Raw genomic sequence first — 22994 nt, 5'->3', positions numbered from 1 at the left:
GAAGTAGTTGTTGTGGGAGCTACAGTTGTCGTAGTAGGCACTGCAGTGGTTGTAGTAGGTGCTGCAGTTGTCGTAGTAGGTGCTCCAGTTGTCGTAGGAACTGCAGTTGTCGCAAGAGCTGCAGTTGTCGTAGTAGGCGCTGCAGTGGTCGAAGTAGGTGCTGCAGTTGTCGTAGTTGGTGCTCCAGTTGTCGTAGGTGCTGTAGTTGTCGTAGTAGCTGCAGTTGTCGTAGGAACTGCCGTTGTCGCCGGAGCTGCAGTTGTCGTAGGAGCTGCAGAAGTAGTTGTTGTGGGAGCTACAGTTGTCGTAGTAGGTGTTCCAGTTGTCGTAGGTGCTGCAGTTGTCGTAGGTGCTGCAGTTGTCGTAGGAACTGCCGTTGTCGCCGGAGCTGCAGTTGTCGTAGGAGCTGCAGAAGTAGTTGTTGTGGGAGCTACAGTTGTCGTCGTAGGTGCTTCAGTTGTCATAGGTGCCGCAGTTGTCGTAGGTGCTGCAGTTGTTGTAGTAGCTGCAGTTGTTGTAGTAGCTGCAGTTGTCGTAGGAACTGCAGTTGTCGCAGGAGCTGCAGCTGTCGTAGGAGCTGCAGAAGTAGTTGTTGTGTGAGCTACAGTTGTCGTCGTAGGAGCTGCAGAAGTAGTTGTTGTGTGAGCTACAGTTGTCGTAGTAGGCGCTGCAGTTGTCGTAGTAGGTGCTCCAGTTGTCATAGGTGCTGCAGTTGTCGCAGGAGCTGCAGTTGTCAAAGGAGCTGCAGAAGTAGTTGTTGTGGGAGCTGCAGTTGTCGTAGTAGGTGCTCCAGTTGTCACAGTAGGTGCTCCAGTTGTCACAGGAGCTGCAGTTGTCATTGTAGTGGTCGTAGGAGCTTCAGTTGTAGCTGTCGTAGTAGGTGTGGTTGTTGTCGGACCGTCAGTTGTAGCTTTAGTGGAAGGTGTGGTTGTTGTCGTAGCTTCAGTTGTAGTAGTTGCTGCAGTTGTAGCTGTTTCAGGAGCTAGAGTTGTTGTATTAGGACCTACAGTTGTTGCAGGTTCAGCTACTGCAGTGCTTGAAACAGTTGTCGTAGGTGCTGCAGTTGTCGTAGGTGCTGCAGTTGTCGTAGGTGCTGCAGTTGTCGTAGGTGCTGCAGTTGTCGTCGTAGCTGCAGTTGTCATAGTAGGCGCTGCAGTGGTCGTAGTAGGTGCTGCAGTTGTCGTAGGAGCTACAGTTGTCGTAGTAGGCGCTGCAGTGGTCGTACTAGGTGCTGCAGTTGTCGTAGTTGGTGCTCCAGTTGTCGTAGGTGCTGTAGTTGTCGTAGTAGCTGCAGTTGTCGTAGGAACTGTCGCCGGAGCTGCAGTTGTCGTAGGAGCTGCAGAAGTAGTTGTTGTGGGAGCTACAGTTGTCGTAGTAGGTGTTCCAGTTGTCGTAGGTGCTGCAGTTGTCGTAGGTGCTGCAGTTGTCGTAGGAACTGCCGTTTTCGCCGGAGCTGCAGTTGTAGTAGGATCTGCAGTTGTGGTTGTAGCAGTAGGTGCAGAGGTGGTTGTTGTTGGAGGAGCTGCAGTTGTAGAAGGTGTTGCAGTTGAGGTTGTCGTAGGAGCTGCAGAAGTAGTTGTTGTGGGAGCTACAGTTGTCGTAGTAGGCGCTGCAGTGGTCGTAATAGGTGCTCCAGTTGTCGTAGGTGCTGCAGTTGTCGTAGGTGCTGCAGTTGTCGTAGTAGGTGCTCCATCTGTCGTAGGTTCTGCAGTTGTCGTAGGTCCTGCAGTTGTCGTAGGAACTGCAGTTGTCGCAGGAGCTGCAGTTGTCGTAGGAGCTGCAGAAGTAGTTGTTGTGGGAGCTACAGTTGTCGTAGTAGGCGCTGCAGTGGTCGTAGTAGGTGCTGCAGTTGTCGTAGTAGGTGCTCCAGTTGTCATAGGAAATGCAGTTGTTGCAGGAGCTGCAGTTGTCGTAGGAGCTGCAGAAGTAGTTGTTGTGGGAGCTACAGTTGTCGTAGTACGCGCTGCAGTGGGCGTAGTAGGTGCTGCAGTTGTCGTAGTAGGTGCTCCAGTTGTCGTAGGTGCTGCAGTTGCCGTAGTAGCTGCAGTTGTCGTAGGAACTGCAGTTGTCGCAGGAGCTGCAGTCTTCGTAGGAGCTGCAGAAGTAGTTGGTGTGGGAGCTACAGTTGTCGTAGTAGGTGCTTCAGATGTCGTAGGTGCCGCAGTTGTCGTAGGTGCTGCAGTTGTCGTAGTAGCTGCAGTTGTCGTAGGAACTGCAGTTGTCGCAGGAGCTGCATTTGTCGTAGGAGCTGCAGAAGTAGTTGTTGTGGGAGCTACAGTTGTCGTAGTAGGCGCTGCAGTTGTCGTAGTAGGTGCTCCAGTTGTCGTAGTTGGTGCTGCAGTTGTCGTAGTAGCTGCAGTTGTCGTAGGAACTGCAGTTGTCGCAGGAGCTGCAGTTGTCGTAGGAGCTGCAGAAGTAGTTGTTGTGGGAGCTACAGTTGTTGTAGTAGGCGCTGCAGTTGTCGTAGTAGGTGCTCCAGTTGTCGCATGAGCTGCAGTTGTCGTTTTAGTGGTCGTAGGAGCTTCAGTTGTAGTTGTAGTGGAAGGTGTGGTTGTTGTCGTAGCTTCAGTTGTAGTAGTTGCAGCAGTTGTAGCTGTTTTAGGAGCTACAGTTGTTGTAGTAGGTGCTGCAGTTGTTGCAGGTTCAGCTACTGCAGTGCTTGAAACTACAACTGATGTTGAAGTAGGATCTGCAGTTGTGGTTGTAGCAGTAGGTGCAGAGGTGGTTGTCGTTGTAGGAGCTGCAGTTGTAGAAGGTGTTGCAGTTGAGGTTGTCGTAGGAGCTGCAGAAGTAGTTGTTGTGGGAGCTACAGTTGTCGTAGTAGGCGCTGCAGTGGTCGTAATAGGTGCTCCAGTTGTCGTAGGTGCTGCAGTTGTCGTAGTAGGTGCTCCAGTTGTCGTAGGTTCTGCAGTTGTCGTAGGTGCTGCAGTTGTCGTAGTAGCTGCAGTTGTCGTAGGAACTGCAGAAGTAGTTGTGGGAGCTACAGTTGTCGTAGTAGGTGCTGCAGTGGTCGTAATAGGTGCTCCAGTTGTCGTAGGTGCTGCAGTGGTAGTAGTAGGTGCTCCAGTTGTTGCAGGAGCTGTAGTTGTCGTTGTAGTGGTCGTAGGAGCTTCAGTTGTAGCTGTCGTAGTAGGTGAGGTTGTTGTCGGACCGTCAGTTGTAGCTGTATTGGAAGGTGTGGTTGTTGTCGTAGCTTCAGTTGTAGTAGTTGCTGCAGTTGTAGCTGTTTTAAGAGCTACAGTTGTTGTAGTAGGACCTAGAGTTGTTGCAGGTTCAGCTGCTGCAGTGCTTGAAACGACAACTAATGTTGTATTAGGATCTGCAGTTGTGGTTGTAGCAGTAGGTGCAGTTGTGGTTGTCGTAGTAGTTGCTGCAGTCATAGTGGTTGTAAAAGGTGTTGCAGTTGAGGTTGTCGTAGGAGCTGCAGAAGTAGTTGTTGTGGGAGCTACAGTTGTCGTAGTAGGTGCTGCAGTTGTCGTAGGTGCTGCAGTTGTCGTAGGAACTGCAGTTGTCGCAGGAGCTGTAGTTGTCGCAGGAGCTGCAGTTGTCGTAGGAGCTGCAGAAGTAGTTGTTGTGGGAGCTACAGTTGTCGTTGTAGGCGCTGCAGTGGTAATAGTAGGTGGTGCAGTTGTCGTAGTAGGTGCTCCAGTTGTCGTAGGTGCTGCAGTTGTCGTAGATGCTGCAGAAGTAGTTGTTGTGGGAGCTACAGTTGCCGTAGTAGGCGCTGCAGTGGTCGTAGTAGGTGCTGCAGTTGTCGTAGTTGGTGCTCCAGTTGTCTTAGGTGCTGCAGTTGTCGTAGTAGCTGCAGTTGTCGTAGGAACTGCCGTTGTCGCATGAGCTGCAGTAGTCGTAGGAGCTGCAGTTGTCGTAGTAGGTGCTTCAGTTGTCGTAGGTGCCGCAGTTGTCGTAGTAGGTGCTGCAGTTGTCGTAGTAGGTGCTGCAGTGGTCGTAGTAGGTGCTGCAGTTGTCGTAGTAGGCGCTGCAGTGGTCATAGTAGGTGCTGCAGTTGTCGTAGTAGGTGCTCCAGTTGTTGTAGTTGCTGCAGTTGTCGTAGGTGCTGCAGTTGTCGTAGTAGCTGCAGTTGTCGTAGGAACTGCAGTTGTCGCAGGAGCTGCAGTTGTCGTAGGAGCTAAAGAAGTAGTTGTTGTGGGAGCTACAGTTGTCGTAGTAGGCGCTGCAGTGGTCGTAGTAGGTGCTGCAGTTGTCGTAGTAGGTGCTCCAGTTGTCGTAGGAACTGCAGTTGTCGCAAGAGCTGCAGTTGTCGTAGGAGCTGCAGAAGTAGTTGTTGTGGGAGCTACAGTTGTCGTAGTAGGCGCTGCAGTGGTCGTAGTAGGTGCTCCAGTTGTCATAGGTGCTGCAGTTGTCATAGTAGCTGCAGTTGTCGTAGGAACTGCAGTTGTCGCAGGAGCTGCAGTTGTCGTAGGAGCTGCAGAAGTAGTTGTTGTGGGAGCTACAGTTGTCGTAGTAGGCGCTGCAGTGGTCGTAGTAGGTGCTGCAGTTGTCGTAGTAGGTGCTCCAGTTGTCGTAGGAACTGCAGTTGTCGCAAGAGCTGCAGTTGTCGTAGGGGCTGCAGAAGTAGTTGTTTTGGGAGCTACAGTTGTCGTAGTAGGCGCTGAAGTGGTCGTAGTAGGTGCTCCAGTTGTCGTAGGTGCTGCAGTTGTCGTAGTAGCTGCAGTTGTCGTAGGAACTGCAGTTGTCGCAGGAGATGCAGTTGTCGTAGGAGCTGCAGAAGTAGTTGTTGTGGGAGCTACAGTTGTCGTAGTAGGCGCTGCAGTGGTCGTAGTAGGTGCTGCAGTTGTCGTAGTAGGTGCTCCAGTTGTCATAGGTGCTGCAGTTGTCATAGTAGCTGTAGTTGTCGTAGGAACTGCAGTTGTCGCAGGAGCTGCAGTTGTCGTAGGAGCTGCAGAAGTAGTTGTTGTGGGAGCTACAGTTGTCGTAGTAGGCGCTGCAGTGGTCGTAGTAGGTGCTGCAGTTGTCGTAGTAGGTGTTCCAGTTGTCGTAGGAACTGCAGTTGTCGCAAGAGCTGCAGTTGTCGTAGGGGCTGCAGAAGTAGTTGTTTTGGGAGCTACAGTTGTCGTAGTAGGCGCTGAAGTGGTCGTAGTAGGTGCTCCAGTTGTCGTAGGTGCTGCAGTTGTCGTAGTAGCTGCAGTTGTCGTAGGAACTGCAGTTGTCGCAGGAGATGCAGTTGTCGTAGGAGCTGCAGAAGTAGTTGTTGTGGGAGCTACAGTTGTCGTAGTAGGCGCTGCAGTGGTCGTAGTAGGTTGCGCAGTTGTCGTAGTAGGTGCTCCAGTTGTCGTAGGTGCTGCAGTTGTCGTAGTCACTGCAGTTGTCGTAGGAACTGCAGTTGTCGCAGGAGCTGCAGTCTTCGTAGGAGCTGCAGAAGTAGTTGGAGTGGGAGCTGCAGTGGTCGTAGTAGGTGCTGCAGTTGTCGTATTAGGTGCTCCAGTTGTTGTAGGTGCTGCAGTTGTCGTAGATGCTGCAGTTGTCGTAGTAGCTGCAGTTGTCGTAGTAACTGCAGTTGTCGCAGGAGCTGCAGTTGTCGTAGGAGCTGCAGAAGTAGTTGATGTGGGAGCTACAGTTGTCGTAGTAGATGCTGCAGTTGTCGTAGGTGCTGCAGTTGTCGTAGGTGCTGCAGTTGTCGCAGGAGCTGCAGTTGTCGTAGGAGCTGCAGAAGTAGTTGTTGTGGGAGCTACAGTTGTCGTAGAAGGCGCTGCAGTGGTCGTAGTAGGTGCTCCAGTTGTCGTAGGTGCTGCAGTTGTCGTAGTAGCTGCAGTTGTCGTAGGATCTGCAGTTGTCGCAGGAGCTGCAGTTGTCTTAGGAGCTGCAGAAGTAGTTGTTGTGGGAGCTACAGTTGTCGTAGTAGGCACTGCAGTGGTTGTAGTAGGTGCTGCAGTTGTCGTAGTAGGTGCTCCAGTTGTCGTAGGAACTGCAGTTGTCGCAAGAGCTGCAGTTGTCGTAGGAGCTGCAGAAGTCGTTGTTGTGGGAGCTACAGTTGTCGTAGTAGGCGCTGCAGTGGTCGTAGTAGGTGCTCCAGTTGTCGTAGGTGCTGCAGTTGTCGTAGTAGCTGCAGTTGTCGTAGGAACTGCAGTTGTCGCAGGAGCTGCAGTTGTCGTAGGAGCTGCAGAAGTAGTTGGTGTGGGAGCTACAGTTGTCGTAGTAGGCGCTGCAGTGGTCGTAGTAGGTGCTGCAGTTGTCGTAGTAGGTGCTACAGTTGTCGTAGGGGCTGCAGTTGTCGTAGTCGCTGCAGTTGTCGTAGGAACTGCAGTTGTCGCAGGAGCTGCAGTCTTCGTAGGAGCTGCAGAAGTAGTTGGAGTGGGAGCTACAGTTGTCGTAGTAGGTGCTCCAGTTGTCGAAGGTGCTGCAGTTGTCGTAGGTGCTGCAGTTGTCGTAGTATCTGCAGTTGTCGTAGGAACTGCAGTTGTCGCAGGAGCTGCAGTTGTCGTAGGAGCTGCAGAAGTAGTTGGTGTGGGAGCTACAGTTGTCGTAGTAGGCGCTGCAGTGGTCGTAGTAGGTGCTGCAGTTGTTGTAGTAGGTGCTCCAGTTGTCGTAGGTGCTCCAGTTGTCGTAGGTGCTGCAGTTGTCGTAGATGCTGCAGTTGTCGTAGTAGCTGCAGTTGTCGTAGGAGCTGCAGTTGTCGTAGGAGCTGCAGAAGTAGTTGGTGTGGGAGCTACAGTTGTTGTAGTAGATGCTGCAGTTGTCGTAGGTGCTGCAGTTGTAGGAACTGCAGTTGTCGCAGGAGATGCAGTTGTCGTAGGAGCTGCAGAAGTAGTTGTTGTGGGAGCTACAATTGTCGTAGTAGGCGCTGCAGTGGTCGTACTAGGTGCTGCAGTTGTCGTAGTTGGTGCTCCAGTTGTCTTAGGTGCTGCAGTTGTCGTAGTAGCTGCAGTTGTCGTAGGAACTGCCGTTGTCGTAGGTGCTGCAGTTGTCGTAGGAACTGCAGTTGTCGCAGGAGCTGCAGTTGTCGTAGGAGCTGCAGAAGTAGTTGATGTGGGAGCTACAGTTGTCGTAGTAGATGCTGCAGTTGTCGTAGGTGCTGCAGTTGTCGTAGGAACTGCAGTTGTCGCAGGAGCTGCAGTTGTCGTAGGAGCTGCAGAAGTAGTTGTTGTGGGAGCTACAGTTGTCGTAGTAGGCGCTGCAGTGGTCGTAGTAGGTGCTGCAGTTGTCGTAGTAGGTGCTCCAGTTGTCGTAGGAACTGCAGTTGTCGCAAGAGCTGCAGTTGTAGTAGGAGCTGCAGAAGTAGTTGTTGTGGGAGCTACAGTGGTCGTAGAAGGCGCTGCAGTGGTCGTAGTAGGTGCTCCAGTTGTCGTAGGTGCTGCAGTTGTCGAAGTAGCTGCAGTTGTCGTAGGAACTGCAGTTGTCGCAGGAGCTGCAGTTGTCGTAGGAGCTGCAGAAGTAGTTGTTGTGGGAGCTACAGTTGTCGTAGTAGGCGCTGCAGTGGTCGTAGTAGGTGCTGCAGTTGTCGTAGTAGGTGCTCCAGTTGTCGTAGGAACTGCAGTTGTCGCAAGAGCTGCAGTTGTCGTAGGAGCTGCAGAAGTAGTTGGAGTGGGAGCTACAGTTGTCGTAGTAGGCGCTGCAGTGGTCGTAGTAGGTGCTCCAGTTGTCGTAGGTGCTGCAGTTGTCGTAGTAGCTGCAGTTGTCGTAGGAACTGCAGTTGTCGCAGGAGCTGCAGTTGTCGTAGGAGCTGCAGAAGTACTTGTTGTGGGAGCTACAGTTGCCGTAGTAGGCGCTGCAGTGGTCGTAGTAGGTTGCGCAGTTGTCGTAGTAGGTGCTCCAGTTGTCGTAGGTGCTGCAGTTGTCGTAGGAACTGCAGTTGTCGCAGGAGCTGCAGTTGTCGCAGGAGCTGCAGTTGTCGTAGGAGCTGCAGAAGTAGTTGTTGTGGGAGCTACAGTTGTCGTAGTAGGCGCTGCAGTGGTCGTAGTAGGTGCTGCAGTTGTCGTAGTAGGTGCTCCAGTTGTCGTAGGAACTGCAGTTGTCGCAAGAGCTGCAGTTGTAGTAGGAGCTGCAGAAGTAGTTGTTGTGGGAGCTACAGTTGTCGTAGAAGGCGCTGCAGTGGTCGTAGTAGGTGCTCCAGTTGTCGCAGGAGCTGCAGTTGTCGTAGGAGCTGCAGAAGTAGTTGGTGTGGGAGCTACAGTTGTCGTAGTAGTCGCTGCAGTGGTCGTAGTAGGTGCTGCAGTAGTCGTAGTAGGTGCTCCAGTTGTCGTAGGTGCTGCAGTTGTCGTAGATGCTGCAGTAGTCGTAGTAGCTGCAGTTGTCGTAGGAACTGCAGTTGTAGGAACTGCAGTTGTCGCAGGAGATGCAGTTGTCGTAGGAGCTGCAGAAGTAGTTATTGTGGGAGCTACAATTGTCGTAGTAGGCGCTGCAGTGGTCGTAGTAGGTGCTGCAGTTGTCGTAGTAGGTGCTCCAGTTGTCGTAGGAACTGCAGTTGTCGCAAGAGCTGCAGTTGTAGTAGGAGCTGCAGAAGTAGTTGTTGTGGGAGCTGCAGTGGTCGTAGAAGGCGCTGCAGTGGTCGTAGTAGGTGCTCCAGTTGTCGTAGGTGCTGCAGTTGTCGTAGTAGCTGCAGTTGTCGTAGGAACTGCAGTTGTCGCAGGAGCTGCAGTTGTCGTAGGATCGGCAGAAGTAGTTGGTGTGGGAGCTACAGTTGTCGTAGTAGTCGCTGCAGTGGTCGTAGTAGGTGCTGCAGTTGTCGTAGTAGGTGCTCCAGTTGTCGTAGCTGCTGCAGTAGTCGTAGTAGCTGCAGTTGTCGTAGGAACTGCAGTTGTAGCAGGAGCTGCAGTTGTCGTAGGAGCTGCAGAAGTAGTTGGTGTGGGAGCTACAGTTGTCGTAGTAGATGCTGCAGTTGTCGTAGGTGCTGCAGTTGTAGGAACTGCAGTTGTCGCAGGAGATGCAGTTGTCGGAGGAGCTGCAGAAGTAGTTGTTGTGGGAGCTACAATTGTCGTAGTAGGCGCTGCAGTGGTCGTAGTAGGTGCTGCAGTTGTCGTAGTTGGTGCTCCAGTTGTCTTAGGTGCTGCAGTTGTCGTAGGAACTGCCGTTGTCGTAGGTGCTGCAGTTGTCGTAGGAACTGCAGTTGTCGCAGGAGCTGCAGTTGTCGTAGGAGCTGCAGAAGTAGTTGTTGTGGGAGCTACAGTTGTCGTAGTAGGTGCTCCAGTTGTCGTAGGTGCTGCAGTTGTCGTAGGTGCTGCAGTTGTCGTAGGAACTGCAGTTGTCGAGGGAGCTGCAGTTGTCGTAGGAGCTGCAGAAGTAGTTGTTGTGGGAGCTACAGTTGTCGTAGTAGGTGCTGCAGTGGCCGTTGTTGGTGCTGCAGTTGTCATAGTAGGTGTTCCAGTTGTCGCAGGAGCTGCAGTTGTCGTTGTAGTGGTCGTAGGAGCTTCAGTTGTAGAAGGTGTTGCAGTTGAGGTTGTCGTAGGATCTGCAGAAGTACTTGTTGTGTGGGCTACAGTTGTCGTAGTAGGTGCTCCAGTTGTCGTAGTAGGTGCTCCAGTTGTCGCAGGAGCTGCAGTTGTCGTTGTAGTGATCGTAGGAGCTTCAGTTGTAGCTGTCGTAGTAGGTGTGGTTGTTGTCGGACCGTCAGTTTTACCTGTAGTGGAAGGTGTGGTTGTTGTTTGAGCTTCAGTTGTAGTAGTTGCTGAATTTGTAGCTGTTTTAGGAGCTACAGTTGTTGTAGTTGGACCTACAGTTGTTGCAGGTTCAGCTACTGCAGTGCTTGAAACTACAACTGATGTTGTAGGAGGATCTGCAGTTGTGGTTGTAGCAGTAGGTGCAGTTGTGGTTGTTGTTGGAGGAGCTGCAGTTGTAGAAGGTGTTGCAGTTGAGGTTGTCGTAGGAGCTGCAGAAGTAGTTGTTGTGGGAGCTACAGTTGTCGTGGTAGGTGCTGCAGTTGTCGTAGTAGGTGCTGCAGTGGTTGTAGTAGGTGCTGCAGTTGTCGTAGTAGGTGCTCCAGTTGTCGCAGGAGCTGCAGTTGTCGTTGTAGTGGTCGCAGTAGCTTCAGTTGTAGCTGTCGTAGTAGCTGTGGTTGTTGTCGGACCGTCAGTTGTAGCTGTAGTGGAAGTTGTGGTTGTTGTCGTAGCTTCAGTTGTAGTAGTTGCTGCAGTTGTAGCTGTTTTAGGAGCTACAGTTGTTGTAGTTGCTGCAGTTGTCGTAGTAGCTGCAGTTGTCGTAGGAACTGCAGTTGTCGCAGGAGCTGAAGTTGTCGTAGGAGCTGCAGAAGTAGTTGATGTGGGAGCTACAGTTGTCGTAGTAGATGCTGCAGTTGTCGTAGGTGCTGCAGTTGTCGTAGGAACTGCAGTTGTCGCAGGAGCTGCAGTTGTCGTAGGAGCTGCAGAAGTAGTTGTTGTGGGAGCTACAGTTGTCGTAGAAGGCCCTGCAGTGGTCGTAGTAGGTGCTGCAGTTGTCGTAGTAGGTGCTCCAGTTGTCGTAGGAACTGCAGTTGTCGCAAGAGCTGCAGTTGTAGTAGGAGCTGCAGAAGTAGTTGTTGTGGGAGCTACAGTTGTCGTAGAAGGCGCTGCAGTGGTCGTAGTAGGTGCTCCAGTTGTCGTAGGTGCTGCAGTTGTCATAGTAGCTGCAGTTGTCGTAGGAACTGCAGTTGTCGCAGGAGCTGCAGTTGTCGTAGGAGCTGCAGAAGTAGTTGTTGTGGGAGCTACAGTTGTCGTAGTAGGCGCTGCAGTGGTCGTAGTAGGTGCTGCAGTTGTCGTAGTAGGTGCTCCAGTTGTCGTAGGAACTGCAGTTGTCGCAAGAGCTGCAGTTGTCATAGGAGCTGCAGAAGTAGTTGTTGTGGGAGCTACAGTTGCCGTAGTAGGCGCTGCAGTGGTCGTAGTAGGTGCTGCAGTTGTCGTAGTAGGTGCTCCAGTTGTCGTAGGAACTGCAGTTGTCGCAAGAGCTGCAGTTGTAGTAGGAGCTGCAGAAGTAGTTGTTGTGGGAGCTACAGTTGTCGTAGAAGGCGCTGCAGTGGTCGTAGTAGGTGCTCCAGTTGTCGTAGGTGCTGCAGTTGTCATAGTAGCTGCAGTTGTCGTAGGAACTGCAGTTGTCGCAGGAGCTGCAGTTGTCGTAGGAGCTGCAGAAGTAGTTGTTGTGGGAGCTACAGTTGTCGTAGTAGGCGCTGCAGTGGTCGTAGTAGGTGCTGCAGTTGTCGTAGTAGGTGCTCCAGTTGTCGTAGGAACTGCAGTTGTCGCAAGAGCTGCAGTTGTCGTAGGAGCTGCAGAAGTAGTTGTTGTGGGAGCTACAGTTGTCATAGTAGGCGCTGCAGTGGTCGTAGTAGGTGCTGCAGTTGTCGTAGGTGCTGCAGTTGTCGTAGTAGCTGCAGTTGTCGTAGGAACTGCAGTTGTCGCAGGAGCTGCAGTTGTCGTAGGAGCTGCAGAAGTACTTGTTGTGGGAGCTACAGTTGCCGTAGTAGGCGCTGCAGTGGTCGTAGTAGGTTGCGCAGTTGTGGTAGTAGGTGCTCCAGTTGTCGTAGGTGCTGCAGTTGTCGTAGGAACTGCAGTTGTCGCAGGAGCTGCAGTTGTCGTAGGAGCTGCAGAAGTAGTTGTTGTGGGAGCTACAGTTGTCGTAGTAGGCGCTGCAGTGGTCGTAGTAGGTGCTGCAGTTGTCGTAGTAGGTGCTCCAGTTGTCGTAGGAACTGCAGTTGTCGTAGGAACTGCAGTTGTCGCAGGAGCTGCAGTTGTCGTAGGAGCTGCAGAAGTAGTTGGTGTGGGAGCTACAGTTGTCGTAGTAGTCGCTGCAGTGGTCGTAGTAGGTGCTGCAGTTGTCGTAGTAGGTGCTCCAGTTGTCGTAGGTGCTGCAGTTGTCGTAGATGCTGCAGTAGTCGTAGTAGCTGCAGTTGTCGTAGGAACTGCAGTTGTAGCAGGAGCTGCAGTTGTCGTAGGAGCTGCAGAAGTAGTTGGTGTGGGAGCTACAGTTGTCGTAGTAGATGCTGCAGTTGTCGTAGGTGCTGCAGTTGTAGGAACTGCAGTTGTCGCAGGAGATGCAGTTGTCGTAGGAGCTGCAGAAGTAGTTGTTGTGGGAGCTACAATTGTCGTAGTAGGCGCTGCAGTGGTCGTAGTAGGTGCTGCAGTTGTCGTAGTTGGTGCTCCAGTTGTCTTAGGTGCTGCAGTTGTCGTAGGAACTGCCGTTGTCGTAGGTGCTGCAGTTGTCGTAGGAACTGCAGTTGTCGCAGGAGCTGCAGTTGTCGTAGGAGCTGCAGAAGTAGTTGTTGTGGGAGCTACAGTTGTCGTAGTAGGTGCTCCAGTTGTCGTAGGTGCTGCAGTTGTCGTAGGTGCTGCAGTTGTCGTAGGAACTGCAGTTGTCGAGGGAGCTTCAGTTGTCGTAGGAGCTGCAGAAGTAGTTGTTGTGGGAGCTACAGTTGTCGTAGTAGGTGCTGCAGTGGCCGTTGTTGGTGCTGCAGTTGTCATAGTAGGTGTTCCAGTTGTCGCAGGAGCTGCAGTTGTCGTTGTAGTGGTCGTAGGAGCTTCAGTTGTAGAAGGTGTTGCAGTTGAGGTTGTCGTATGAGCTGCAGAAGTACTTGTTGTGGGGGCTACAGTTGTCGTAGTAGGTGCTCCAGTTGTCGTAGTAGGTGCTCCAGTTGTCGCAGGAGCTGCAGTTGTCGTTGTAGTGGTCGTAGGAGCTTCAGTTGTAGCTGTCGTAGTAGGTGTGGTTGTTGTCGGACCGTCAGTTTTACCTGTAGTGGAAGGTGTGGTTGTTGTTGTAGCTTCAGTTGTAGTAGTTGCTGAATTTGTAGCTGTTTTAGGAGCTACAGTTGTTGTAGTTGGACCTACAGTTGTTGCAGGTTCAGCTACTGCAGTGCTTGAAACTACAACTGATGTTGTAGGAGGATCTGAAGTTGTGGTTGTAGCAGTAGGTGCAGTTGTGGTTGTTGTTGGAGGAGCTGCAGTTGTAGAAGGTGTTGCAGTTGAGGTTGTCGTAGGAGCTGCAGAAGTAGTTGTTGTGGGAGTTACAGTTGTCGTGGTAGGTGCTGCAGTTGTCGTAGTAGGTGCTGCAGTGGTTGTAGTAGGTGCTGCAGTTGTCGTAGTAGGTGCTCCAGTTGTCGCAGGAGCTGCAGTTGTCGTTGTAGTGGTCGCAGTAGCTTCAGTTGTAGCTGTCGTAGTAGCTGTGGTTGTTGTCGGACCGTCAGTTGTAGCTGTAGTGGAAGTTGTGGTTGTTGTCGTAGCTTCAGTTGTAGTAGTTGCTGCAGTTGTAGCTGTTTTAGGAGCTACAGTTGTTGTAGTTGCTGCAGTTGTCGTAGTAGCTGCAGTTGTCGTAGGAACTGCAGTTGTCGCAGGAGCTGAAGTTGTCGTAGGAGCTGCAGAAGTAGTTGATGTGGGAGCTACAGTTGTCGTAGTAGATGCTGCAGTTGTCGTAGGTGCTGCAGTTGTCGTAGGAACTGCAGTTGTCGCAGGAGCTGCAGTTGTCGTAGGAGCTGCAGAAGTAGTTGTTGTGAGCTACAGTTGTCGTAGTAGGCCCTGCAGTGGTCGTAGTAGGTGCTGCAGTTGTCGTAGTAGGTGCTGCAGTGGCCGTTGTTGGTGCTGCAGTTGTCATAGTAGGTGTTCCAGTTGTCGCAGGAGCTGCAGTTGTCGTTGTAGTGGTCGTAGGAGCTTCAGTTGTAGAAGGTGTTGCAGTTGAGGTTGTCGTAGGAGCTGCAGAAGTACTTGTTGTGTGGGCTACAGTTGTCGTAGTAGGTGCTCCAGTTGTCGTAGTAGGTGCTCCAGTTGTCGCAGGAGCTGCAGTTGTCGTTGTAGTGGTCGTAGGAGCTTCAGTTGTAGCTGTCGTAGTAGGTGTGGTTGTTGTCGGACCGTCAGTTTTACCTGTAGTGGAAGGTGTGGTTGTTGTTGTAGCTTCAGTTGTAGTAGTTGCTGAATTTGTAGCTGTTTTAGGAGCTACAGTTGTTGTAGTTGGACCTACAGTTGTTGCAGGTTCAGCTACTGCAGTGCTTGAAACTACAACTGATGTTGTAGGAGGATCTGCAGTTGTGGTTGTAGCAGTAGGTGCAGTTGTGGTTGTTGTTGGAGGAGCTGCAGTTGTAGAAGGTGTTGCAGTTGAGGTTGTCGTAGGAGCTGCAGAAGTAGTTGTTGTGGGAGCTACAGTTGTCGTGGTAGGTGCTGCAGTTGTCGTAGTAGGTGCTGCAGTGGTTGTAGTAGGTGCTGCAGTTGTCGTAGTAGGTGCTCCAGTTGTCGCAGGAGCTGCAGTTGTCGTTGTAGTGGTCGCAGTAGCTTCAGTTGTAGCTGTCGTAGTAGCTGTGGTTGTTGTCGGACCGTCAGTTGTAGCTGTAGTGGAAGTTGTGGTTGTTGTCGTAGCTTCAGTTGTAGTAGTTGCTGCAGTTGTAGCTGTTTTAGGAGCTACAGTTGTTGTAGTTGCTGCAGTTGTCGTAGTAGCTGCAGTTGTCGTAGGAACTGCAGTTGTCGCAGGAGCTGAAGTTGTCGTAGGAGCTGCAGAAGTAGTTGATGTGGGAGCTACAGTTGTCGTAGTAGATGCTGCAGTTGTCGTAGGTGCTGCAGTTGTCGTAGGAACTGCAGTTGTCGCAGGAGCTGCAGTTGTCGTAGGAGCTGCAGAAGTAGTTGTTGTGGGAGCTACAGTTGTCGTAGTAGGCCCTGCAGTGGTCGTAGTAGGTGCTGCAGTTGTCGTAGTAGGTGCTGCAGTGGCCGTTGTTGGTGCTGCAGTTGTCATAGTAGGTGTTCCAGTTGTCGCAGGAGCTGCAGTTGTCGTTGTAGTGGTCGTAGGAGCTTCAGTTGTAGAAGGTGTTGCAGTTGAGGTTGTCGTAGGAGCTGCAGAAGTACTTGTTGTGTGGGCTACAGTTGTCGTAGTAGGTGCTCCAGTTGTCGTAGTAGGTGCTCCAGTTGTCGCAGGAGCTGCAGTTGTCGTTGTAGTGGTCGTAGGAGCTTCAGTTGTAGCTGTCGTAGTAGGTGTGGTTGTTGTCGGACCGTCAGTTTTACCTGTAGTGGAAGGTGTGGTTGTTGTTGTAGCTTCAGTTGTAGTAGTTGCTGAATTTGTAGCTGTTTTAGGAGCTACAGTTGTTGTAGTTGGACCTACAGTTGTTGCAGGTTCAGCTACTGCAGTGCTTGAAACTACAACTGATGTTGTAGGAGGATCTGCAGTTGTGGTTGTAGCAGTAGGTGCAGTTGTGGTTGTTGTTGGAGGAGCTGCAGTTGTAGAAGGTGTTGCAGTTGAGGTTGTCGTAGGAGCTGCAGAAGTAGTTGTTGTGGGAGCTACAGTTGTCGTGGTAGGTGCTGCAGTTGTCGTAGTAGGTGCTGCAGTGGTTGTAGTAGGTGCTGCAGTTGTCGTAGTAGGTGCTCCAGTTGTCGCAGGAGCTGCAGTTGTCGTTGTAGTGGTCGCAGTAGCTTCAGTTGTAGCTGTCGTAGTAGCTGTGGTTGTTGTCGGACCGTCAGTTGTAGCTGTAGTGGAAGTTGTGGTTGTTGTCGTAGCTTCAGTTGTAGTAGTTGCTGCAGTTGTAGCTGTTTTAGGAGCTACAGTTGTTGTAGTTGCTGCAGTTGTCGTAGTAGCTGCAGTTGTCGTAGGAACTGCAGTTGTCGCAGGAGCTGAAGTTGTCGTAGGAGCTGCAGAAGTAGTTGATGTGGGAGCTACAGTTGTCGTAGTAGATGCTGCAGTTGTCGTAGGTGCTGCAGTTGTCGTAGGAACTGCAGTTGTCGCAGGAGCTGCAGTTGTCGTAGGAGCTGCAGAAGTAGTTCTTGTGGGAGCTACAGTTGTCGTAGTAGGCGCTGCAGTGGTCGTAGTAGGTGCTGCAGTTGTCGTAGTAGGTGCTCCAGTTGTCGTAGGAACTGCAGTTGTCGCAAGAGCTGCAGTTGTCGTAGGAGCTGCAGAAGTAGTTGTTGTGGGAGCTACAGTTGTCGTAGAAGGCGCTGCAGTGGTCGTAGTAGGTGCTGCAGTTGTCGTAGGTGCTGCAGTTGTCATAGTAGCTGCAGTTGTCGTAGGAACTGCAGTTGTCGCAGGAGCTGCAGTTGTCGTAGGAGCTGCAGAAGTAGTTGTTGTGGGAGCTACAGTTGTCGTAGTAGGCGCTGCAGTGGTCGTAGTAGGTGCTGCAGTTGTCGTAGTAGGTGCTCCAGTTGTCGTAGGAACTGCAGTTGTCGCAAGAGCTGCAGTTGTCGTAGGAGCTGCAGAAGTAGTTGTTGTGGGAGCTACAGTTGTCGTAGAAGGCGCTGCAGTGGTCGTAGTAGGTGCTGCAGTTGTCGTAGGTGCTGCAGTTGTCGTAGTAGCTGCAGTTGTCGTAGGAACTGCAGTTGTCGCAGGAGCTGCAGTTGTCGTAGGAGCTGCAGAAGTACTTGTTGTGGGAGCTACAGTTGCCGTAGTAGGCGCTGCAGTGGTCGTAGTAGGTTGCGCAGTTGTCGTAGTAGGTGCTCCAGTTGTCGTAGGTGCTGCAGTTGTCGTAGTAGCTGCAGTTGTCGTAGGAACTGCAGTTGTAGCAGGAACTGCAGTTGTAGCAGGAGCTGCAGTTGTCGTAGGAGCTGCAGAAGTAGTTGGTGTGGGAGCTACAGTTGTCGTAGTAGATGCTGCAGTTGTCGTAGGTGCTGCAGTTGTAGGAACTGCAGTTGTCGCAGGAGATGCAGTTGTCGTAGGAGCTGCAGAAGTAGTTGTTGTGGGAGCTACAATTGTCGTAGTAGGCGCTGCAGTGGTCGTAGTAGGTGCTGCAGTTGTCGTAGTTGGTGCTCCAGTTGTCTTAGGTGCTGCAGTTGTCGTAGGAACTGCCGTTGTCGTAGGTGCTGCAGTTGTCGTAGGAACTGCAGTTGTCGCAGGAGCTGTAGTTGTCGTAGGAGCTGCAGAAGTAGTTGTTGTGGGAGCTACAGTTGTCGTAGTAGGTGCTCCAGTTGTCGTAGGTGCTGCAGTTGTCGTAGGTGCTGCAGTTGTCGTAGGAACTGCAGTTGTCGAGGGAGCTTCAGTTGTCGTAGGAGCTGCAGAAGTAGTTGTTGTGGGAGCTACAGTTGTCGTAGTAGGTGCTGCAGTGGCCGTTGTTGGTGCTGCAGTTGTCATAGTAGGTGTTCCAGTTGTCGCAGGAGCTGCAGTTGTCGTTGTAGTGGTCGTAGGAGCTTCAGTTGTAGAAGGTGTTGCATTTGAGGTTGTCGTAGGAGCTGCAGAAGTACTTGTTGTGGGGGCTACAGTTGTCGTAGTAGGTGCTCCAGTTGTCGCAGGAGCTGCAGTTGTCGTTGTAGTGGTCGTAGGAGCTTCAGTTGTAGCTGTCGTAGTAGGTGTGGTTGTTGTCGGACCGTCAGTTGTAGCTGTAGTGGAAGTTGTGGTTGTTGTCGTAGCTTCAGTTGTAGTAGTTGCTGCAGTTGTAGCTGTTTTAGGAGCTACAGTTGTTGTAGTTGCTGAAGTTGTCGTAGTAGCTGCAGTTGTCGTAGGAACTGCAGTTGTCGCAGGTGCTGCAGTTGTCGTAGGAGCTGCAGAAGTAGTTGTTGTGGGAGCTACAGTTGTCGTAGTAGGCGCCGCAGTGGTCGTAGTAGGTGCTGCAGTTGTAGTAGTAGGTGCTCCAGTTGTCGTAGGTGCTGCAGTTGTCATAGGAACTGCTGTTGTCGCAGAAGCTGCAGTTGTCGTAGGAGCTGCAGAAGTAGTTCTTGTGGGAGCCACAGTTGTCGTAGTAGGCGCTGCAGTGGTCGTAGTAGGTGCTGCAGTTGTCGTAGTAGGTGCTCCAGTTGTCGTAGGTGCTGCAGTTGTCGTAGGTGCTGCAGAAGTAGTTGTTGTGGAAGCTACAGTTGTTGTAGTAGGTGCTGCAGTGGTCGTAGTAGGTGCTGCAGTTGTCACAGGATCTGCAGTTGTTGTTGTAGTGGTTGTAGGAGCTTCAGTTGTAGCTGTCGTAGTAGGTGTGGTTGTTGTCGTACCGTCAGTTGTAGCTGTAGTGGAAGGTGTGGTTGTTGTCGTAGCTTCAGTTGTAGTAGTTGCTGCAGTTGTAGCTGTTTTAGGAGCTACAGTTGTTGTAGTAGGACTTACAGTTGTTGCAGGTTCAGCTGCTGCAGTGCTTGAAACTACAACTGATGTTGTAGTAGGATCTGCAGTTGTGGTTGTAGCAGTAGGTGCAGTTGTGGTTGTCGTAGTAGTTGCTGCAGTCATAGTGGTTGTAGGAGCTGCAGTTGTAGAAGGTGTTGCAGTTGAGGTTGTCGTAGGAGCTGCAAAAGTTACAGTTGTCGTAGTAGGCGCTGCAGTGGTCGTAGTAGGTGCTGCAGTTGTCGTAGTAGGTGCTGCAGTTGTCGTAGTAGGTGCTCCAGTTGTCGTAGTAGGTGCTGCAGTTGTCGTAGTAGCTGCAGTTGTCGTAGGAACTGCAGGTGTCGCAGAAGCTGCCGTTGTCGTAGGAGCTGCAAAAGTAGTTGTTGTGGGAGCTACAGTTGTCGTAGTAGGCGCTGCAGTGGTCGTAGTAGGTGCTGCAGTTGTCGTAGTCGGTGCTGCAGTTGTCGTAGTAGCTGCAGTTGTCGTAGGAACTGCAGTTGTCGCAGGAGCTGCAGTTGTCGTGGGAGCTGCAGAAGTAGTTGTTGTGGGAGCTACAGTTGTCGTAGTAGGTGCTGCAGTGGTCGTAGTAGGTGCTGCAGTTGTCACAGGAGCTGCAGTTGTCGTTGTAGTGGTTGTAGGAGCTTCAGTTGTGGCTGTCGTAGTAGGTGTGGTTGTTGTCGGACCGTCAGTTGTAGCTGTAGTGGAAAGTGTGGTTGTTGTCGTAGCTTCAGTTGCAGTTGATGTTGTCGTAGGAGCTGCAGAAGTAGTTGTTGTGGGAGCTACAGTTGTCGTAGTAGTCGCTGCAGTTGTCGTAGTAGGTGCTCCAGTTGTCGTAGTAGGTGCTCCAGTTGTCGTAGGTGCTGCAGTTGTCGTAGGTGCTGCAGTTGTCATAGTAGCTGCAGTTGTCGTAGTAGCTGCAGTTGTCGTAGGAACTGCAGTTGTCGTTGCAGGTGTCGTAGGAGCTTCAGTTGTAGCTGTCGTAGTAGGTGTGGTTGGTGTCGGAGCTTCAGTTGTAGCTGTTTTAGGTGCTACAGTTGTAGTAGGACTTACAGTTGTTGCAGGTTCAGCTGCTGTAGTGCTTGAAACTTCAACTAATGTTGTAGTCGGATCTGCAGTTGTGGTTGTAGCAGTAAGTGCAGTTGTGGTTGTCGTAGTAGTTGCTGCAGTCATTGTGGTCGTAGGAGCTGCATTTGCGGTAGTAGGTGCTGCAGGTGTGGTTGTAGTAGGTGCAATTGTAGTTTCTGTAGCAGGTGCTCCAGTTGTAGTTGTTGTAGTATCTACAGCTGTTGTAGTAAGAGCTGCAGTGGTTGTCGAAGGTGTTGCTGTTGTGGCTGTAGTAGGGACTACAGTTGTAGAAGGAGCTGTAGTAGATTCTGCAGTTGTAGTGGTAAAAAGAGATACAGTTGTCATTGGAGCTGCAGTTGTCATTGCAGGTGTTGCTGTTGTGGTGGTCATAAGAGCTTCAGTTGTAGCTGTCGTAGTAGGTGTGGTTGTTGTCGTAGCTTCAGTTATAGCTGTCGTGGAAGGTGTGGTTGTTGTCTGAGCTTCAGTTGTTGCAGTTGTTGTAGCTGTTTTAGGAGCTACAGTTGTTATAGTAGGACCTACAGTTGTTGTAGGTTCAGTTGCTGTAGTGCTTTTAAGAGCAACTGTTGTATTAGGATCTGAAGTTGTGCTTGTAGCAGTAGGACCAGTTGCGGTGGTCGTAGTAGTTGCTGCAGTCATAGTGGTCGTAGGAGCTACAGTTGTAGAAGGTACTGCTGTTGTGGTTGTAGAAGGAGCTGCAGTTGTTGTAGGAAGTACATTTGTTGTTGTGAGAGTTACAGTTGCTGTCGTTGGATTTACAGTTGTTGGCTCAGGGATTTCAGTTGTTGTTGTTGTAGTAGGAGCTCCAGTTGTGGTCGAATCTCCATGTGTAATCCAGCAAAACAACACTGCAATTTTTAAGATGAATGGTTAAGGTGTTTTGTGGTGCATAATATCAATGTTTCCAAGATTACCCTTCATCACCATGGTGCAGGTTTTATATCTTCATATTCAATAAATAATTATAATTTGTTGCCACATAAATTAAAGTATGAAATCAATCCCTTGATTGTATAATACCATATTGATATTAGTATACTTGAGTTGTATTCTATGTTTGTTTTCAAGATGGCACGTTTTTCATTACAGTAGTGCGGTAATATAATTCAAGTAATATACAGCAGTGTGATAATGTTTACAGCTTACAATTTAGTCATTTTCCTTTTTTATATTTTGGAAATGTATTTAATCGAGGTTAGGCATTTGACAGTAGACTCGGCAAAATGTAAAATTGCCCCCATGAAATGTCAAAATAAATATATTTGGAAATAATCCTATACATTGTACAGGAACATAATATGCAAAGAATATGTACATCATTGCTCATTATTATAATTACATGTTATAAATGTATATGATCTCGTCTTGCCTTTTTGGTTGTTAATATTTTGATTCAGGATTAATACACGAGTAGGCATGAAGTTAGCAATTTGTAAAAACTGAGTTAGAAACAAGAACACAATGAAATTGAGTGTACTACATACCCATGGTGATAAAAGTAGCTTTCAGTTTATGTGTCTTCATTTTGATACAGTTGTTTTCTGAATAGGAAGAAAAATATAAATGTTTTTGACAGGTTATATGAACCACTCTTAATGTGCAACGGTGGATTCCATTCAATGTAATGTGTAACTTGGTAAGGAAATATATGCACTTGAACACATTTAAGTGTGCCTGACTAAGAGGTGTAAATAATTATGCATTCAAGACATCTCAGTGAATAAAATTTTTCAATACTTTTTCATGGATTAACTTGTGTAGAATAGAATAAAAAAATAAGGCAACAAAATGTGGAAGCTTTGCAATTGTGTGTAAACATGGATTTATACATCCTAGTGAAATTATGCAGTAAATCCAGATTAGCATTGCATTTTTTTTCAATGAGAAATCATCCATTTACTGCATCACTTCAATCATGTTACTTCATAAAAGAGGATAAGTCATTTCAAGTGTTCGAACAGTCTGCCAGCGACCAGCAGTTCACTCTGAATCCTATGTATACATATTCTGTGAAAGCAATAGTTGTAGTTCATCAAAAAGTTATGTCTTTTTTTAAATATATAATACATAATACATCAAATAATATAGTAAAACCCACATTAGTGTTGCATTTTTACAAGAGAAAACTGCCTTTTACTGCCTAAAAAGCATATGCTATAATACAGCTGACAAATCCAATTTCCATATTTTTTCAAAGGGAAAGATGATAAGTTGAAGATGGGAGTCATGTTTATGTCATTCATTATGATAGCACAAGACATGGCTACATGTTATTGTATTCTTATAAAGAAGACAGGAGGATGAATAATTATACGTAATATTCTCTCACATATAGCAATACTGTAATGCTAATTCATTATTTTGAAAGGATTGCACATCCCATCCATCATGCGGATGAATGGACATCACTTACAGTGCCTTCAGAAAGTAGTCACACCTCTTTACTTTTTCCACATTTTGTTGTGTTACAGCCTGAATTTAAAATGGATTTTGTCACTGGCCTACACATAATATCCCATAATGCCAAATTGGAATTCTATTTTTAGGATTTTTTTTACAAATTCATGAAAAATGAAAAGCTGTAAATTGCTTGAGTAAATAAGTATTCAACCTCTTTGTTATGCCAATCCTGAAATATGCTTTATAAGTCAAATAAGTTGCACGGACTCACTATGTGTGCAATAATAGTTTTTAACATGATTTTTGAATGGCTACTTCCTCTATGTACCCCACACATACAATTATCTGTAAGGTCCCTCAGTCAAGCAGTGAATTTCAAACACAGATTCAACCACAAAGACTGGGAAGGTGTTCCTATGCCTTGCAAAGAAGGGCACTTATTGGTAAAAATAAATAAGCAGACATTGAATATCCTTTTTATCATGTTGACCTTTTAATTATACTTTGGATGGTGTATCAAAACACCCAGTCACTACAAAGATACAGTCTTCCTTCCTGAATCAGTTGACGGAGAGGAGGGAAACCGCTCAGGGATATCACCATGAGGACAATGGAGACTTTAAAACAGCTACAGAGTTTGTTAGCTGTGATAGGGAAAAACTGAGGCAGGATCAACAACATTGCAGATACTCCACAATACTAACCTAATTGACAGAGTGAAAAGAAGAAAGTCTGTATAGAATACAAATATTCCAAAGCAGGTATCCTGTATGCAACAAGGCACTAAAGTAATAATACAAAAAGAAAATGTGGCAAAGCAATTCACTTTTTGTCCTGAATACTAATTGTTATGTGTGGAGCAAATCCAAAACAACACACTACTGAGTACCACTCTCCATATTTTCAAGCATAATGGTGGCTGCATCATGTTATGGGTATGCTTGTAATTGTTAAGGAATGGGGAGTTATTCAAGATTTTTTTTAAATCGGACTGGAACTAAGCACAGGCAAAATCCTAGAGGAAGACCTGGTTCAGTTGACTATCCACCAGATACTGGGAGATGAATTCACCTTTCATCAACACAATAACCTAAAACAAAAGGCCAAATCTACAGTGGAGTTGCTTACCAAAGAGACAGTTAATGTTCCTGAGCCGCCAAGTTACAGTTTTGACTTAAATATACTTGGAAATGTAAGGCAAGGCCTAAAAATGGTTGTCTAGCAATAATCAATAACTAATTGGACAGAGCTCAAATAATTTTCAAAAGAATAATGGGCAAATGTTGCACAATCCAGGTGTGGAAAGCTCTTACAGACTTATCCAGAAAGACTCAAAGCTGTAATTGCTGCCAAAGGTGCTTCTACAAAGTATTTACTCAGGGGTGTGAATGCTTATGTAAATGAGGCTATAACACAGCAAAGTGTGGAATAAGTCAAGGGGATTGAATACTTTTTGAATGCACTGTAAATCATGTAACCATTACTTCATAAAAGAGAAAGTAATTACAAGTTTTCAAATCGTCTGCCAACAATTCACTCTGAATCCTATACATGTTCAGTGGCAGAATAGAAGTTGTAGTTTAGCAAAAGTGTAAAGGTGTTCACATATAACGCATACA

General features: G+C 49.0%; 1 protein-coding gene across 1 annotated transcript; it reads right to left on the bottom strand.

Moving 5' to 3' along the window:
* Positions 1 to 3879: 3879 nt before the first annotated feature.
* On the bottom strand, positions 3880 to 18735 carry LOC135553319 (mucin-2-like; the record flags this gene model as incomplete). The annotated part of the gene is given in 23 exon segments (XM_064985480.1): positions 3880 to 4057; positions 4596 to 4687; positions 4768 to 4945; positions 5070 to 5161; positions 5266 to 5363; positions 5631 to 5813; positions 6147 to 6295; positions 6786 to 6880; positions 7194 to 7804; positions 7965 to 8167; positions 8218 to 9065; positions 9258 to 10417; positions 10638 to 11029; positions 11373 to 11503; positions 11712 to 13404; positions 13406 to 13769; positions 14536 to 14684; positions 14755 to 14894; positions 15031 to 15299; positions 15456 to 16190; positions 16255 to 16367; positions 16759 to 16829; positions 16894 to 18735. Coding segments are annotated over 23 exon segments (9786 nt in total), but the record flags the coding sequence as incomplete, so codon positions are not given.
* Between the last annotated feature and the right edge of the window lie 4259 nt (positions 18736 to 22994).

This window comes from Oncorhynchus masou, chromosome 13 (genome assembly GCF_036934945.1).
Source record: "Oncorhynchus masou masou isolate Uvic2021 chromosome 13, UVic_Omas_1.1, whole genome shotgun sequence".
In the NCBI taxonomy this organism is placed as follows: Eukaryota; Metazoa; Chordata; class Actinopteri; order Salmoniformes; family Salmonidae; genus Oncorhynchus; species Oncorhynchus masou.
Note: the sequence above shows the minus strand (reverse complement) of the source record. Positions and strands in the feature narration are given on the sequence as shown.